The 16,524-nt window shown below is 35.0% G+C and overlaps 1 protein-coding gene across 2 annotated transcripts in view; it reads right to left on the minus strand.

The window, feature by feature from the left end:
* LOC100330530 (olfactomedin-like protein 2A) overlaps nt 1–16,524 on the minus strand; it is a 50,067-nt gene that overhangs the window by 15,008 nt on the left and 18,535 nt on the right. Inside the window, exons 3-6 of one of the 2 annotated variants that reach the window (XM_087300727.1) lie at nt 13,711–16,351; nt 12,469–13,647; nt 10,284–10,472; nt 7,487–7,748 (exon numbers count right to left, since the gene is read on the minus strand). In XM_087300727.1, the coding sequence (XP_087156853.1) occupies nt 7,487–7,748; nt 10,284–10,472; nt 12,469–12,567 (550 nt within the window). In that variant the 5' untranslated portion in view covers nt 12,568–13,647; nt 13,711–16,351. The remainder of the gene's footprint in view (nt 1–7,486; nt 7,749–10,283; nt 10,473–12,468; nt 13,648–13,710; nt 16,352–16,524) is intronic. The other variant, XM_087300726.1, reaches the window with a different exon arrangement.

The following is a 16,524-nucleotide window of genomic DNA, read 5'->3' on the forward strand; positions in this document are numbered from 1 at the left end:
CTTTCATAATGTGAAGGTTTTGTTTTCATTTTCTCTCTATGAGAGCGCTGCTAGACTCACGTGTGGATCCGTAGACGCGACGAGCTGAAATGCGTTTGTTTGGAACATTTTTTACACAAGAGCATTTCTCATCCATGGTGATATCCGGATTTGCTGCTCGTCTCCTTTAAAATAGACGCAGCTCCAGTATGTCTTGATTGTCCTGTCTACAGATTCGTTAAGTGTGTGCAATCGGTGCCCTTTCTTTGTTCATTCAGATGGAAAAGTTACAGCTCCTATGTTCAGCAGTACTCTTTTAGTGTTTAAAGACAGACCTTAGTCCAAATGGTTTCTAAGTTTACAGTACGTTGATATCACTACAATATTAAAAGATCCGCTGTCAATGCTGCTCTCTGTGTGTAAACACGTAAACACTGTACGCAAACTTTTTTGCCGACCGTCGTGTTGAATTTTCGCCGCATTTTGTGACAAGATAGTCTACACACAAACGGCTTTCTGACCTACTGAGGGCATTTGAGTTACAGAGAAATGCAGAGGCTCTTTTTCTCCAATACGATGTGCGGTATCAAACATTTCACCGTCATTAAACACACTGTCTTTCTCCCCTGCGTGTGTGGGTTTGTTTTTCCTCTGTCCTCAGCACGTGCCCAAATGGCAACTCCCATTTTTATTCAAACCCTGCCCATTTTCCCACCCCGACACTCCCACCCAAACAGAGCTAGACACACCCACTTTCCTGACTTTTTCCAAACTAGAGGTGTGAAAACATCCTGCTGAAACGGGGGGTTTCATGGCCCTTTAATCACATTGCATCATTTGGAATATCATTGCATTGACGTAGACATGAATAAGTGAATGATAATAATTCATTTGTTATAATGCTTCTAAAGGTGAAGGAAACATTTCTTGTGTGGTTAATTACAGTATGTTGAAATGAAAATGAGATTTTTAACTATTGAGTGGTCATCTAACTAATGACATATTTTGATTGAGTGTGGGATGAAAGGGTGGATTGTGTCACACACTGAGAAAGGCATTGTGCCAAAATGTATTATTTTGTATGTCCTAAGAATATAAAATAAAGCTATATAAGTAAATATTTAATGAGGGCTAATAATTTCGACCTTAAAATGATTTTAAAAAATTTTAAAACTTAATTTTAAAACAAATACTTTCTCCAGAAGAAAAAAAAAATGAAATACTGTGAAAAATGTCTTGCTCTGGGAAATATTTAAAAAAGAACACAAAAATGCAGAGGAGCGCTAATAACTTTGACTTCAATTCTACATTATGTATTCTATAAGCTATGCTATTAACAAAATATTTTATTGCCTACTGCAATTTTGTGGAATTCTACAACTATTAGTTCGACCAAATTGCATCTCTGTCCTTCAGAAGCCTTGTTTTTGTTCACGTCAAATTGCATATGGCATCTCCTCTGACTAAGGAGGAGATTTTGTTTGTTAGCGTGTCTTGGGCTGGATTTGTTTGACTGGTTTAGGATAATGTATAACAGAGCTGTGATGCAGATTCAGCATGATCTGTCCTGACAGGAATGCAGTACCAATACAAAAACCGTCTGACCGTGCGCGACTCAAGTAAATAATCAATTACCTTTACTATGAAACGCGGTTTTATTTCCATCGTCCCGCCCTGTGATCTAATGTACAGTAATCAAATCCAGTCTCTCGTTAAATATATCTTTCCCACACAATCCCGTGCCCTCCTAGCAGGTGCACAACTATGGCAAATGATGAGATTATTTGCTTATAAATGCTTTCTTTTACATGCAAGAGTTTATTCCTGGAAATGCTGAGTAATTGTTATAGAAATCAGACTTTCAACATGTCAACAAAGTTTTATTGGCATGACGGGTGAAGGATTGTAATGTTTCCAGAGATTTCTTGTACCCACACTAAGCAGGTGTGGGAAAGAAATGAGTCTGTGTTTGGCTACAATCTGCTCTTGTCTTGTTTTTCTGAATCGGTCTTGTGCTGTTTGAAGCATTTCAGCATTATAATGTAGGTGACGCAGTGGCGCAGTAGGTAGTGCTGTCACCTCACAGCAAGAAGGTCACTGGTTCGAGTCCTGGCTGGACCAGTTGGCGTTTCTGTGTGGAGTTTGCTTGTTCTCCATGCGTTCGCTCGGGTATGCCCCACAAGTCCAAAGACGTGGTATAGGTAGGATAAATTGTCCGTAGTGTATGAGTGTGAATGAAAGTGTATAGATGTTTCCCAGAGATGGGTTGCAGCTGGAAGAGCATCCGCTGCATATAACATATGCTGGATAAGTTGGCTGTTCATTCTGCTGTGGTGACCCCAGATTAATAAAGGGACTAAGCGGAAAAGAACATGAATGAATGAGACCTGCAGTACTCATTTAACCTGCTTAATACCTTTTGTAATGGTTTTATTCAATTCAACTCAAGTTTATTTGTATAGCACTTTTTACAAAAGTTATTGTTTCAAAACAGCTTTAGAAAAGGTGCACATTATTGCATTACAATCAAATATAAGCTACTACACGAAATACAGACACACATTCACCGGACACTTTATTAGGTACACCTTCCTAGTAACGGGTTAAACCCTCTTTTGCCCTCAGAACTGCCTTAATCCTTCGTGGCATAGATTTGACAAGGTACTGGAAAATTCCTTTGAGATTTTGGTCCATATTGACATGATAGCATCACACAGTTGCTGCAGGTTTGTCGGCTGCACTTCCATGATGCGAATCTCTCGTTCCACTACACCCAAAGGAGCAATTGGATTGAGATCTGGTGGCTGTAAAGCCTATTTGAGTACAGTGAACTCATTGGCATGTCTATGAAACCAGTCTAAGATGATTTGCACTTTATGTGCATTATCCTGCTGGATGTAGCTATCAGAAGATGGGTACACTGTAGTCATGAAGGGATGGACATGGTCAGCAACAATACTCGGTAGGCTGTGGCGTTGACACGATGCTCAATTGGTACTAATTGCCCAAAGAATGTCAAGAAAATATCCCCCACATCATTACACCAACACCACCAGCCTGACTGTTGGCAAGGTCAAGGCAGGATGGATCCATGCTTTCATGTTGTTGACACCAAATTTTGACCCTACCATCCGAATGTGGCAGCAGTAAATCGAGACTCATCAGAACAGGTAATGTTTTTTTAATCTTCTATTGAGCAATTTTGGTGAGCCTGTGTGAATTATAGCCTCAGTTTCCTGTTCTTAGCTGACAGGAGTGGCACTCAGTGTGGTCTTCTGCTGCTTTAGCCCATCTGCTTCAAGGTTTGATGTCTTGTGCGTTCAGAGATGCTCTTCTTCACACCTCGGTTGTAACGAGTGCTTATTTGAGTTACTGTTGCCTTTCAAACAGCTCCAACCAGTCTGGCCATTCTCTTCTGGCATCAACAGGGCATTTGTGTCCACAGAACTGCCGCTCACTGGATACTTTCTCTTTTTCAGACCATTCTCTGTAAACCCTAGAGATGGTTGTGTGTGATAATTCCAGTAGATCAGCAGTTTCTGAAATACTCAAACCAGTTCGTCTGGCACCAACAACCATGCCACTTTTAAAGTCACTTAAATCACCTTTCTTCCCCATTCTGATGCTTGGTTTAAACTTCAGCAGATCGGCTTAACCATGTCTAAATGCCTAAGTGCATTTAGAGTTGCAGCCATGCGATTGGCTGATTATAAATTTGCAGTAACGAGCAGTTGGACAGGTGTACCTAATAATGTGGCCTGTGAGTATGCTGGAGTAGTTGATGGTTCATTCCGCTGTGGCAATAAAGAACTAAGCCAAAGTAAAATGAATGAATGAATTAATTAATTAATTATTAAAACAGTCAAAATTACCGCCTCAGTAGTTCTAGTGATAACATTTTCAAAGCTGACCATTTCAGAGATTATTTTCATTCATTTTCTTCAAGGAAACATCAGCTAAATATTGCTATTGCAATTGCTATCACGTTTTAAGTCTGAAATCTAAAATCTAAATTCATCAGAGATTTAAAACACTAATCTAAATCTAGGGTTTTTTTTATCTGCAATCTAAAACTATAACATGAGACGTTTCCAAAGTGTCAGCACAGACTAAACTTTTCAAAAGTGTCTTCATCCCACGGCCGTTTGTTTACAGTTATTTATGCTTTAATCAGATTCCTTGTGATTGCATCTTACATGCACTGAAATAGTCAAGAGCCCCAATTTGGGAGGCAGTGATTAAATTACACCCATAAATAACACAAGATTAGATCAGACCACACTACACGTCATACAGACGCCATTGATTGTGCAGCTTTCAGCATCGTTATTGTATAATTCAAATCAGACTGTAAAGCAAACGGTAGTAACCATGTAAGGTTTAAACAGGAACGCGAGACCGACTAGCCACATGAATGGAAACACTGTTGAAATGGAGTGGTTTAGCTGTTTTTTTGGAAACTCTAAGGCTGATATGAATGTCATGTGTGCATCAGAAACTCAAACGGATTCTTTAGTGTTTGCTGGCTGTCATTTTAGACTCTAAAGTCCCTCTCTGGCTGCAGTCCTGCACTTGTATCCTGTTAACTTGAGTGCTGGATCATCTAGGACTAAGATCCTGAGATCAGATCTCACTGTGAGATGTTCATTGTGTGAGACTGTAAGTGCGTGTGCGTGTGCGTGTGTGTGTGTGTGTGTGTGTGTGTGTGTGTGTGTGTGTGTGTGTACTTGCCAAAAATGTCCCCAAAACAAATCTGACAAAAGCTCCTACTGGGGACATTCTGGATTATCCATGTGACGCAAAAAAAAAAAAAAAAAAAAAAACTTATTTTGAGGATCATACACAAAACAATTTAATTATTTATTTTATTTTATAATTATTATTATATATTTTTTATTTTATTATTATAATTTATTATTATAATTATTATATTTATATATAGTATGCTAATTTTATTTAGATTTAATTTATTTATTGTATTTAGTTTTAATTGTGTTACGTTTTATTATTATTATTATTATTATTATTATTATTAATTATATTTATATATAGTATGTTAATTTTATTTAGATTTAATTAATTTATTTTATTTAGTTTTAACTGTTACGTTTTATTATTATTATTATTATTATTATTATTATTATTATTATTATTTATTATATTTATATATATATATAGTATTTTAATTTTATTTAGATTTAATAAATTTATTTTATTTAGTTTTAACTGTGTTACGTTTTATTATTATTATTTTTAATGACTTTTATGGCAAATTACAGTAAAAAAAAGAAGACAAAACAAAATGATATTTCAAATTAAAAAAAATTTCAAAAAGTATAAATAATATCAACTTAAGCACATACAATGAGAAAAAACAAGCAAAAATATATATATATATATATACCAGCATATATAATAAAATATACAATAACATACCAACAAATAAAAAGGTAATAATAATGTGGCTTAACAAAAACTACAATTGTACAATCTTATAAGCACACAATGCACTCTACTTTGCACTTAGGAAAGTAAAAAAAAAATAAAAAATTCTGGAACAAGGACTTGGTCTGTATTTTACAATAAAACATGTTTTTGGATATATTTCCTAAATGGGTCCCAAATTAGTCTAAAATAATCTAAATTTGGTTAGATGAACCTCTAGACAGTCTAATTTTTAACAACTTTACAAAGGAGAGGACCTCACGGATCCACCGTGTTGGGGTTGGAGGTCAGGAGCACAATAAAAGCTATGCAATCAGATTGTATTTTTGTAAGATTATATGGCATAGGCAAAATCCTAAAAATGGCAATAAGTGGGCTAGGGAAGACAGACATACCCAAAAAAGCAGATATAGTTTTAAAAATAGTATCCCAAAAGTAGTTAAGCTTTATACAAGACATATGCGCATGAGTGGCTGGGGTGGAATTACAGTGATAACAGGCCAGATCTATATGCTGAAAGTGCTTTGAGAGATTTTGGTTTGTCCAGGTGTACATGATGCACAATTTTCCACTGCAGAAGTCCATGTCACAGACAGAGGACTTGTGAATTGTGTATAAGACTGATTCCCAATCTTCAACTGAAATTGTGATTCCCGGATCGTCTTCCCACACAGATTTTATTTGGGAGTGGGATGTATCAGTTGGTGCCATAATTTTATATTACGTTAATATGTTTTATTATGTTTCGCTAGCTAAAAGCAATCTACTCACGGGAGGGGGTAGAAATCAGGGGCTGTGCGATTTACTTCCACAAGGAAGTTGAAATTGGGGGGCAAGTAATTAGAGCTGTAAAGCTTTACTTTTCGATTGTAGGTGAAAAATCGAATCTGTTAGAGACGTCCAACAGATTAATAGGTACCGAAAAAGTCCACAGAGGGGGGTGATCATTAGAATGGGGAAGTCCTAGAGTAAAATGAGAAAATATGATACACCTGTGTTTTGAAATATGGAAAAACTGTAACTGTACAATTTGAAGATACATTTAAATACATTTAGATCATTTACTTTAATCATTACTGTTGGAATGTGAAGAGACTTTCAACCAGCACAACAAAAAATGTTTCTGAAGACAATCACCTACTGCACCTTTAAATAACAAAAAGCACAAGTATCTATGTGTATGCAATATTACATTTTTTTTTTTTTTTTTTGCATATGGCAGATTTAAATGCGCGAAGGGAACAGAGGATGTCTTGTCTCTGTTAGTGTGGCTAATATCATACAGACAGCGTAATTCATATTTTATTATGCTCTTAGCATGAACTGCAATTGTAAGCATGCAGGTTAGTGCATGTGAGTCTGCATATTGCTAAATGTAAAATAGATCTATATTATAAGCAATTATAGTCATATATCAGATAACAGAATCGCTAGAATACAGTAGGTGGTCTGAAATGAATGACTGTGTGTGAATTTGCTCACATGTGTCTTGGGTTATGAAATTGTCAGTGCAAATATATAAGTGTGTGTGTGTGTGTGTGATTGGCATGGATACAAGCAGCTGTGCTTCTATGGGGAACACAAAGGAAACAAGACTGTCTCTATAAGTGTTTGTGTGCGTGTGCATGCGTGTGTGTGTGTGTCTTTCTGACCCATCTAAGCATTTGTAGACTATAAATGTGGACTATGTGGATTATGAAGTACCTTAGGGGGAAAAAGTATCTAATCAGTGTCAGATAATTTGGGAACAGTGTTAAATGTTTGGTAAAATAGGATAAAAAGTTATTTAAAAAGTTTAAAAAAGTCAAGTATACTGTTAAACACAAAAAAAGATAATTAGAAAAATGTTGAAAACTGATATGCATAGTAGGAAAAACAAAAGGATAGAAGTTTCCAACATTTTTCTAAATATCTTCTGTTGTGTTCAACATAGGAAATAGACTCAAAAAGTTCAGCAACAGGTGGAGAATGACTAAATGATGACAACATTTTCATTTTGGGGTCTTTAAGTGTAAGAAATGAATGAACAGCATAGTCAATGTGTAAATTAGATGCGTCTTACCTTTCTGGTTGTGGTTTTCCGCCTCATCAGTTTTAGTGGATTTGTAATATGTGATTCCTCGGATGAGTCCTGGCTGGTTCTGTGACGTTTTGGTTTTACCGGGTTGCTCTGTTTGCTCTGTTTTACTGGGTTTGTTTGGTTTTGTGGTCTCTTTTTTAGGCTTGGTTGGCTTTTCCTTCACTTGCTTTGGTGGAGGTTTCCCCTTTTCAGGACTCTTTGCTGGAAACTTTGACGCATCTTTGATATTTGTCCCTAATGTGTCCTGCAAACACAACAACATATCCAACTCCACAGATGTTAGAGATCTCATCCAAAAAACACACGGTTATTGCTGAATGTTTCTCATAATATGCAGTACAGCATCAAATTAAATATCCTGTCTCCTTAAACTAGGGGTACCCAAACTTTTTCTTATAAAGGGCCAAACACTAAACTTGATTGAGGGCTGTGGGCCAAACTTAAACATACCAAACTGTATTACATTAAATTTGCCATGGGTAGGCCGCTGATTTATAGCCCATCATTGATTCTGTAATTGTACTTACTTGAGTAAATGTGTGTACATTTTATATTTGTTCAGTTTTAAAATTAATTACAGTAATATTATTGACTAATATAAAACTATTCATATGATTTATTTACAATACAGTTTGTAAAGTAATATTTTAGTAGAGATATTATTTGAGAGACTTGCTTTGTTTACCAAATTAAGTGGATCTAATTGAATTTGCACTGTAAACATTAAATAAAAGTTAAAAAGGTATTATTTTTATTTCATACTTGTTGAGAAATACTTAGAAAACGTTGCCTTAAAACATACTAAATAAATATGCAGGATAATTTTATATTTTATAATGAACATTTTATAATGAACTTATTTTAGTAAAAACATAAACAATCTCGGACTAGGGGGGGCCAAGTTGGAAAACTCACTCTGGTCCCCCGGGCTCTGTGCTGGTTGGGGAAATTCCAGATTGAACCAAAATAAACCATTACAATTGGCTAAAGATTGGCTAGCAAAATACGGGACATTGCAACCAGCAGAACCTGGGAATTAAAAAAAAGATAAACAATCCCATTTATTTATTTTTTTTAGGGGTTTTCACCTTCATTGATAGGACAGTGGAGATATAGAGACAGGAAAGTATGGGGAGCAGAGATAGGGGAAGGATCAGCAAAGGACCTCGAGACGGGAATCAAACTCAGGTCGCTGCGAGCACCTCAGTGCTATGTGTCGACGTACTAACCACTAGGCTACTGGCGCCGGCAAACAATCCCATTTATAACACAATGGAGTTCAATGCTGAGTGTACTAGTCGAGCTGATCCTGCTTTTGCCTTGATTTGCTCGCCGATGTCTTGCGCATCTATCAGTGACATTGTTTACATTTTAAAAGTCTGATTCATTTACAATGTTTAAATAAAACATTTAATTTTTGTTGGCTTTTTTGTAGCTCCTCAATTAAACAAAGAATCAAAAGGTTATATTCAATTCGAAATGACATCTCTGTCGAAGGCATTCGCCCCAGCCAACTGCCCATCATTTTCCATCTCTTTCCCAGATTCGATGATTGGCCAAACCAAAGGTTACCATGGGCTAACTTTGGCCTGTAGGCCCTACTTTGGGCACCTCTGCATAGCCTTTATGAGAGCCTAATTCCCTCTGATTGGTCTGATGTTATTTGTCTACCAAGTACAGCATGTATCAGAAATTAAATGGTCATTACTAATTTATAAATATTAAATGTAATCGACTACAACTTTTGATGTTAAAGAAACTCTTCACTTTTTAAAATGGGCTCATTTTAACAATCTCTAAGAGTTTTAACAGCTCAGTTTCATAATTTTTAATCCATTCAGCAGATCTCCAGATTTGTTGGGGGACATTTTAGCTTAGCTTAGCATAGATCATTGTATCAGAGTAGACCGTTAGCATTATACTCCAAAAATATATAAAAAAAGAGAGTTCTTGATAAATTTCCAATTTGAAGGATCTATCAATCTATCATTGTGTATATCGTTGGACCTGGTGCAGCCATGCTACGGCTGCCTTGCTTGATTTTTACGCCAGAATAAGAGTATAGTTCCTTGACATGGCCTAGAAAATAGCAACTTTTCATTTGTTGTTGGTGTTAGTACACACTTTTGTCAGTTTTTTTTTTTACATTTTTTAATGACGGTGGTGCTTGGTGATAAGCATAAGCACACAGACACACAGCACCATACAAGTGACACAGACAGCATCACGCTCTCTCTCTCGTTCACACACTCACACAGACAGCACGAAGCTCTCTCTCTCATTCACACACATACATACTCGTGCTCGCTTGCTCTGGAGTCGGGAGCGATATTGTTAGACCACCCGCTCTCGTTCAATTTACACCAGAGTTACCGACCGCTTCAGCGATTTATTCGGAAATGCAGACCTCTACTGTGATATTTAATATTACATACAGTTTCCAATTCTTGTTTTACATGAATTCTATTGCAAGTTCACCCAAAAATGAAAATTCCGTCATTAACCCATTTGAGTTTCTTTCTTTTGTTGAAAACTGCTATGGATTATTAAAATACTATGGAAGTCAATGGCTGTTTTTTCTTCAGATTATCTTCCTTTGGGTTCAAAAGAAGAAAGTTAGTCATAAAGGTGTAGAACCACTGAAGTTTAAGCAGATGATGAGGAAATTTTCATGTTTTGGTGAACTTTCCTTTTAATAAATGGTATGCAGTAAACACTATATACTGAACCATATGCAGTATTCATTCATTTGGTGAATTATTTGTCTGAGTATTTTTACCTGTGCTTTGCTTTTAGGGCTCGAGGGGGAGGAGTCTTTCTGCAGCAGCTGAAGGCCCAGATTGGACAGCTCTTTCTTTATGCTCATCATGATGTCAGAGTGATTCTCATATTGCCGCAACTGATTGGTCAGAGTCGCCACACTGTCCCGCACGAAGTCATTCTCTCTGGAGAGGTTACTCCTTATCACCTGGAAGTGATAAACAACTTTAAATTACTTAATTTTACATAAAGCTGATATGTCCTCACACAATGATATTGAAAAGTTAAGAATTTGCAATGAAGAATCTTTTATTTGATCAAAAACCAGTGAAATATTATTCCAATTTAAATCAAATGCTAATTTATTTGTTACATACAGAGTCATGCACAGTAGGGCTGCATGATATTGGAAAAACTGATATTGCAATGTTTTGTTTTTCTGCAATAAATATTGCGATGTGCAATTTCAGAAGATGGTTTGAATAGCTCTATTTGATTTTTGGTGGAGTTTTGTCCTGTTTCTAGTTCAAATATATATAAAAAAAACCTTAGACCAAGTAAAAATCTAGTTTAGTTTTTAGCGTCAAAAGAAATAGATAAAAATGAAAAGTTTTTTGCTTGTTTTAAGGAAAATATCTGCCAGTGGGGTAAATGAAATAATCGTTTTCACTTTGAAATGTAGATATTTTTACTAAACAAAAATTCAAAGAATAGTTTTTTTTGTTTTTGCATAAATCATATAAATTCCATATAAATAAAGTGACCAAATATAACTCTGTAGCTCCAGTTTAACTATAATCCAGACTCAACATTGCATATCTTTGCGATCTGACTATTGTGGATGCGCACGCTGCGATATCGATGCTGAAACGATTTATTGTGCAACCCTATGCACAGTATGATATGCAGTTAAATGCTTACATAACCATTCGTGACCTTTAAAATAATCACAACAATTACCAAAATAATAATAATAACAATAAGAATCTAAATGGAGAAATAGAAGTTAACAATACAAAATAAATGCAAATATAAACTATTAAAAGTCTTTCAATATAGAGTACATGGTTTAAATAAAAAAGATAAAAATTTTAATTAAATAAAAAAATCTACGGTTTAATATTTTAATGTTTTGAAATTAAATTTACACAATATTAACAATATTTTTTTTCTACATTACATGTCAAATTCCTTCATAAATCATTGATTTGGTGCTAAAAATATTTATGTTTTATAAACATTAATTGCAGAAGAAATAACACAAATCTTAAACAACATTCTAAATGTATTTACTGTTATTTGCAATCAATCTTACCATGAAATATTATTGCAATTTTACAACAACTGTTTACTTTTTTAATATACTTTGAAATAAAATCTATACCTGTTATTTTGAGCATTACATGTCACATTCCTTCATAAACCATTGATTTGGTGCTTTATATATATATATATATATATATATATATATATATATATATATATATATATATATATATATATATATATATATATATATATATTAGTATTAACTGCAGAAGAATATATATCATCTTTAATCATTTTCTAAATGTATTTACTGCTATTTTTAATCAGTTTTACAGTGAAATAATATTGTAATTTAAATCAACTTTCTTACTATAATACCATAATACAGTTACAATAATACAACTGTTTAATATTTTAATATATTTAAAAAAAAAAAAATTATGTTCTAAATGTACAGTATTTTCTGCTATTTTGAATCAATTTTAGGCATTAATGCTGAAAAAATAATAATTTATTTTTTTAAATAATAGAATGTTATAAAAAATATAATAATGTTTAAAAATGACAAAATCAATGCATTTTCACTATTGGCCTCAGTTTATATGACCGAGGTATTCGATAATGACATGCGGGATTTTTTTGCGGTTCCAATTTCTGTCCCAATCTTTCCGATAATGAGCAAAATTTAATTGGAAATAAAAACAGAGCACATAAGTGTGACCATTACATGACTGTGGTTTTCTCCGCTTGGACATTTCCTCCCTCAGTCCTGTTCTTTCTTTTACACATAAGATTTTCCCATCCCTCAGGCCAAGACAGAACAGTATAATGGGCAATAATTCAGCCAGAGTTTGTGAGTAACCACAGAGTCCAGTTAAATCCAGCCACGGCTCATTAATATCTGCATGTGTATGTTCACACGCACACACACTCACCTCCTCCAGGTTGTTCATTTGAGACACCACCTTGTTGATATATGAGTGAACTTTCAGAAGGTCCATGCTGAAGAGAGTTCCTTCCAGAAGATCCACCATTGACTGCAGCTAAACACACACAGATGAATAAATAAATCAGGTGAGTTGCAGACACGAGGGGAAATTTTATTTTGGAAGCTTCAATCAAGTCAAGTTACTACAGACACTTTAAAGGGCACCTATGTTTAACAATCTACTTTTCAAGCTGTTTGGACAGACATGTGTGTAGATCGTCATATCGGGGTGATATAAACACAATCAGTTCTTTTTTTTTTATTATTTAACAACATAAAAATGGTGGAACAATTGGAGCGGTTTTGATACAGAACGCAACTTGATATAGGAGTGCAGTCCTTCCGCCCACCAATATTGATTGACAGGTGCACATTACCACCCAGGTAGCAAAGAATTCTGGCCCAGATTTGGCATAAAGCTGGCACAGCAGGCATTCATCTGGCACTGGCATGCAGCATGTGGGCCAAACATGGCCTCGGTTTGGCTGAGGTGGCACCGTCTTACAGGCGGCACTCAAGACTTGGGCCAGATATCAAATGTAGTATTTGGGCCAAATGTTTAAATGTTTTTGTGGGCCAAGTAAGTTTTACCCACTTTTAAAATACATTTAAGTTATTTTTGAGCAAAGAAAAAATTCTATCAATCAGGTCGCTTCAAGAAAAAGCACAGCCATAAAGCAAAATGCTTCATGGGTTTATGAAAAACATTGCAGTCGTGAAACACCAACAGGCCAATCTGGCCCAATTCAGGCCCAGTTATGTGTTTTTAACTTGGCTGAGACTTGGCCCAGATGTAGTCAATGTTTGCCACTTGTATGGAAGCCAGACCTGGTTCAGTCATGTACCATAATTCACTGCGGCATGTGGGCCAAGCAAATGCTGATGATGTGGGCCAGGTCTGGGCCAGAGAATTTTTGCTATAGGGGCATATTCTCAGTTTGTTGTTGCACGTCTGCCATTTTCAGCATGTAAGTCAAAGCGATGTCACCAAAAAAAACACCCTTGCTCTATTTTTGTATGTAAGAATCATTGGACTCAACACAAGAGCCTTCATCGTCTTCCTGCGAATGAGCAACAGAGAATTTACATTTAGCCGCCATTTGCACTGAACATGCAGTGAACGCAACTTATTGGAATCCGGCCCTTAAAAAACTGATCTACAAAGTCTTTCAGCGCTCTCTCCGAAAACATTTGATTGATCTCGGCTGGTGGATCAACATTCACCACATCGGCGTCATTGTTTGTAACTTTAGTTGGGTTTGCAAACATGTGTACTTTTCATTGTGTCTTCCTTAAACTTCAGCCGTTTGCATTTCCCGTGGTCACAGAAGCTTCCTGTCATCAACTAGGTGCGGCTGGAAAGTGTGTGCGCGTTGCCTCCCAGTCATTGATTGTCTTGCATGCGCATCCCTCCATTGGAAGTAACGTACTTGCCTTAGTTATAGCCTCAGTCAAAGGTAATCCAGTGTGTGTGGTTATATGTCTCAGAATACAAGCTGGTCCCCTCACACAGGTTGCTTCTCTCTGTCTGCTGTGTTCACACCCCCAACATGACACTTTTTAACACCTTATAATAAAAAATCTGAATTGTGTTTTGAACTGAACTTAAACTGGCACACTCAGAATAATATTAATATTAAATCTTTACAAAGGGGTAAACTAGGTGTCCTTTAAACAATGCAAACTGTTTCAAAGTTTTATAAAGAAAACTTGTATTAAAAAACTTGTAAAGTTGTATTAGTGTGAAATGAGTTCATTAGTCACATTCAGTTCTACTCGGTGATTCCGTTCAGTTCAATTCAAATGTCATGTGATTCACTGGAATATGAGTGCGGTATTGTTTGACAGTTTTTATTTCAATAATTTAAAGTGTGTGAAACTTAGTTCTTTATTTATCAGGGCTCCTGGAGGAAACCAACACTGTAAAACAAATCTGTAATTTTACGGTTTATTTTTGGCAGCTGGGGTGCTGGAAAAACATAAACAACGGCCGTTAAATTACAGAAAATTACCATAAAATAACGGACATTAAATTAAAGAAATTTCCTAAAATAAAAATTTCTGGTAAATTTTTGTAGTTCAACCTCTGTCATTTTACAGTAAATTTCTGTAATTTAACCTGTCATTTTACAGTAAATTTCTGTAATTTAACCTCTGTCATTTTACAGTAAATTTCTGTAATTTAACCTCTGTCATTTTACAGTAAATTATTGTAATTTAACTTCTGTCATTTTACAGTACATTTCTGTAATTCAACCGCTGTCATTTTACAGTAAATTTCTGTAATTCAACCGCTGTCATTTTACAGTAAATTTCTGTAATTTAACCTCTGTCATTTTACAGTAAATTTCTGTAATTCAACCGCTGTCATTTTACAGTAAATTTCTGTAATTTAACCTCTGTCATTTTACAGTAAATTTCTGTAATTTAACCTCTGTCATTTTACAGTAAATTTCTGTAATTCAACCTCTGTCATTTTACAGTAAATTTCTGTAATTTAACCTCGGTCATTTTACAGTAAATTTCTGTAATTTAACCTCTGTCATTTTACAGTAAATTTCTGTAATTCAACCTCTGTCATTTTACAGTAAATTTCTGTAATTTAACCTCTGTCATTTTACAGTAAATTTCTGTAATTCAACCTCTGTCATTTTACAGTAAATTTCTGTAATTTAACCTCTGTCATTTTACAGTAAATTTCTGTAATTCAACCTCTGTCATTTTACAGTAAATTTCTGTAATTTAACCTCTGTCATTTTACAGTAAATTTCTGTAATTCAACCTCTGTCATTTTACAGTAAATTTCTGTAATTTAACCTCTGTCATTTTACAGTAAATTTCTGTAATTCAACCTCTGTCATTTTACAGTAAATTTCTGTAATTCAACCTCTGTCATTTTACAGTGAATTTCTGTAATTCAACCTCTGTCATTTTATAGTAAATTTCTGTAATTTAACCTCTGTCATTTTACAGTAAATTTCTGTAATTTAACCTCTGTCATTTTACAGTAAATTTCTGTAATTTAACCACTGTCACTGTCACCCAGCTGCCGGAAATAAACCGTAAGACTAGAGATTTTTTTTTTAAGTGCATGCCAACACGGGGAGAACATGCAAACTCCACACAGAAAAGTCTTTCCCGGGGCAGCATGGCAAACACGCTTTATAATCAATCATCAGCTAAGTGTGAACTCTTGAAATGTATTTGACTAAGAACAAAATTGTGGCTAGTGAAAATGCAGAGTTGCTAGTAACTTTGAAAAACTGTCAAGCACTGTGCTTTGCACTTAAGAAAAGTTACAAGAATAGCAGAAAAAAACATTATGTAGAGGATAAAAATGATATAAAAATTGAAACAAGTCAGAAACATTGTAAATATGAAACCGAAAAAAACATTTCTGCTGTTTGTTCAAACTATTTATTTAATAAGAGCTGAATTAAATCAATTCTTGAGTTTTTTGAGACATAATTGTTTTATGTTCAATCCACTTAAATTTTTAAAAAGGATTTAGTTAACTTAATCAATTTGTGTTGAGACAACATGAAAGAATTGTGTGGAACCCAGCATTTTTGCCAGTACATACACCTCACAAAGAGTTAAGTCTAAAAAAAGTAAGTCTTCAGGGTACTTTAAAAGATTCTGCATGCCTAAAATTTGTATTAAGTTGGTCTTTTAATGGGAAAAGATAAACAGCAGTTTACTTTTACATTTATTTTTATTTTGTTGCATAAGTGTGAATTCCTCATCTGCTTATTGTTGTGCCGAGTTTAGTCGTCTAACAGCTTGACTGTGGTGGTGATTTACTTGCGCCATCAGCAGATATGAAGAAACTGCAGCAGGGTAAAACAGAGCCACATGTTTGGAGCTAAACACCACAAGATCAGCAAATGTTTGAGGTGCAAATATTAAAACCATTGTGTCTGACTACTGACTAAAGGCTGCTGATGAATGATTTTTGGCAATAATGCAGAACCTATTTGCAGTTTTCAAGCAGGGTGCAATT

The sequence above is a fragment of the Danio rerio genome, chromosome 21 (assembly GCF_052040795.2).
Source record: "Danio rerio strain M-AB ecotype USA chromosome 21, GRCz13ab, whole genome shotgun sequence".
NCBI classification, from domain to species: Eukaryota; Metazoa; Chordata; class Actinopteri; order Cypriniformes; family Danionidae; genus Danio; species Danio rerio.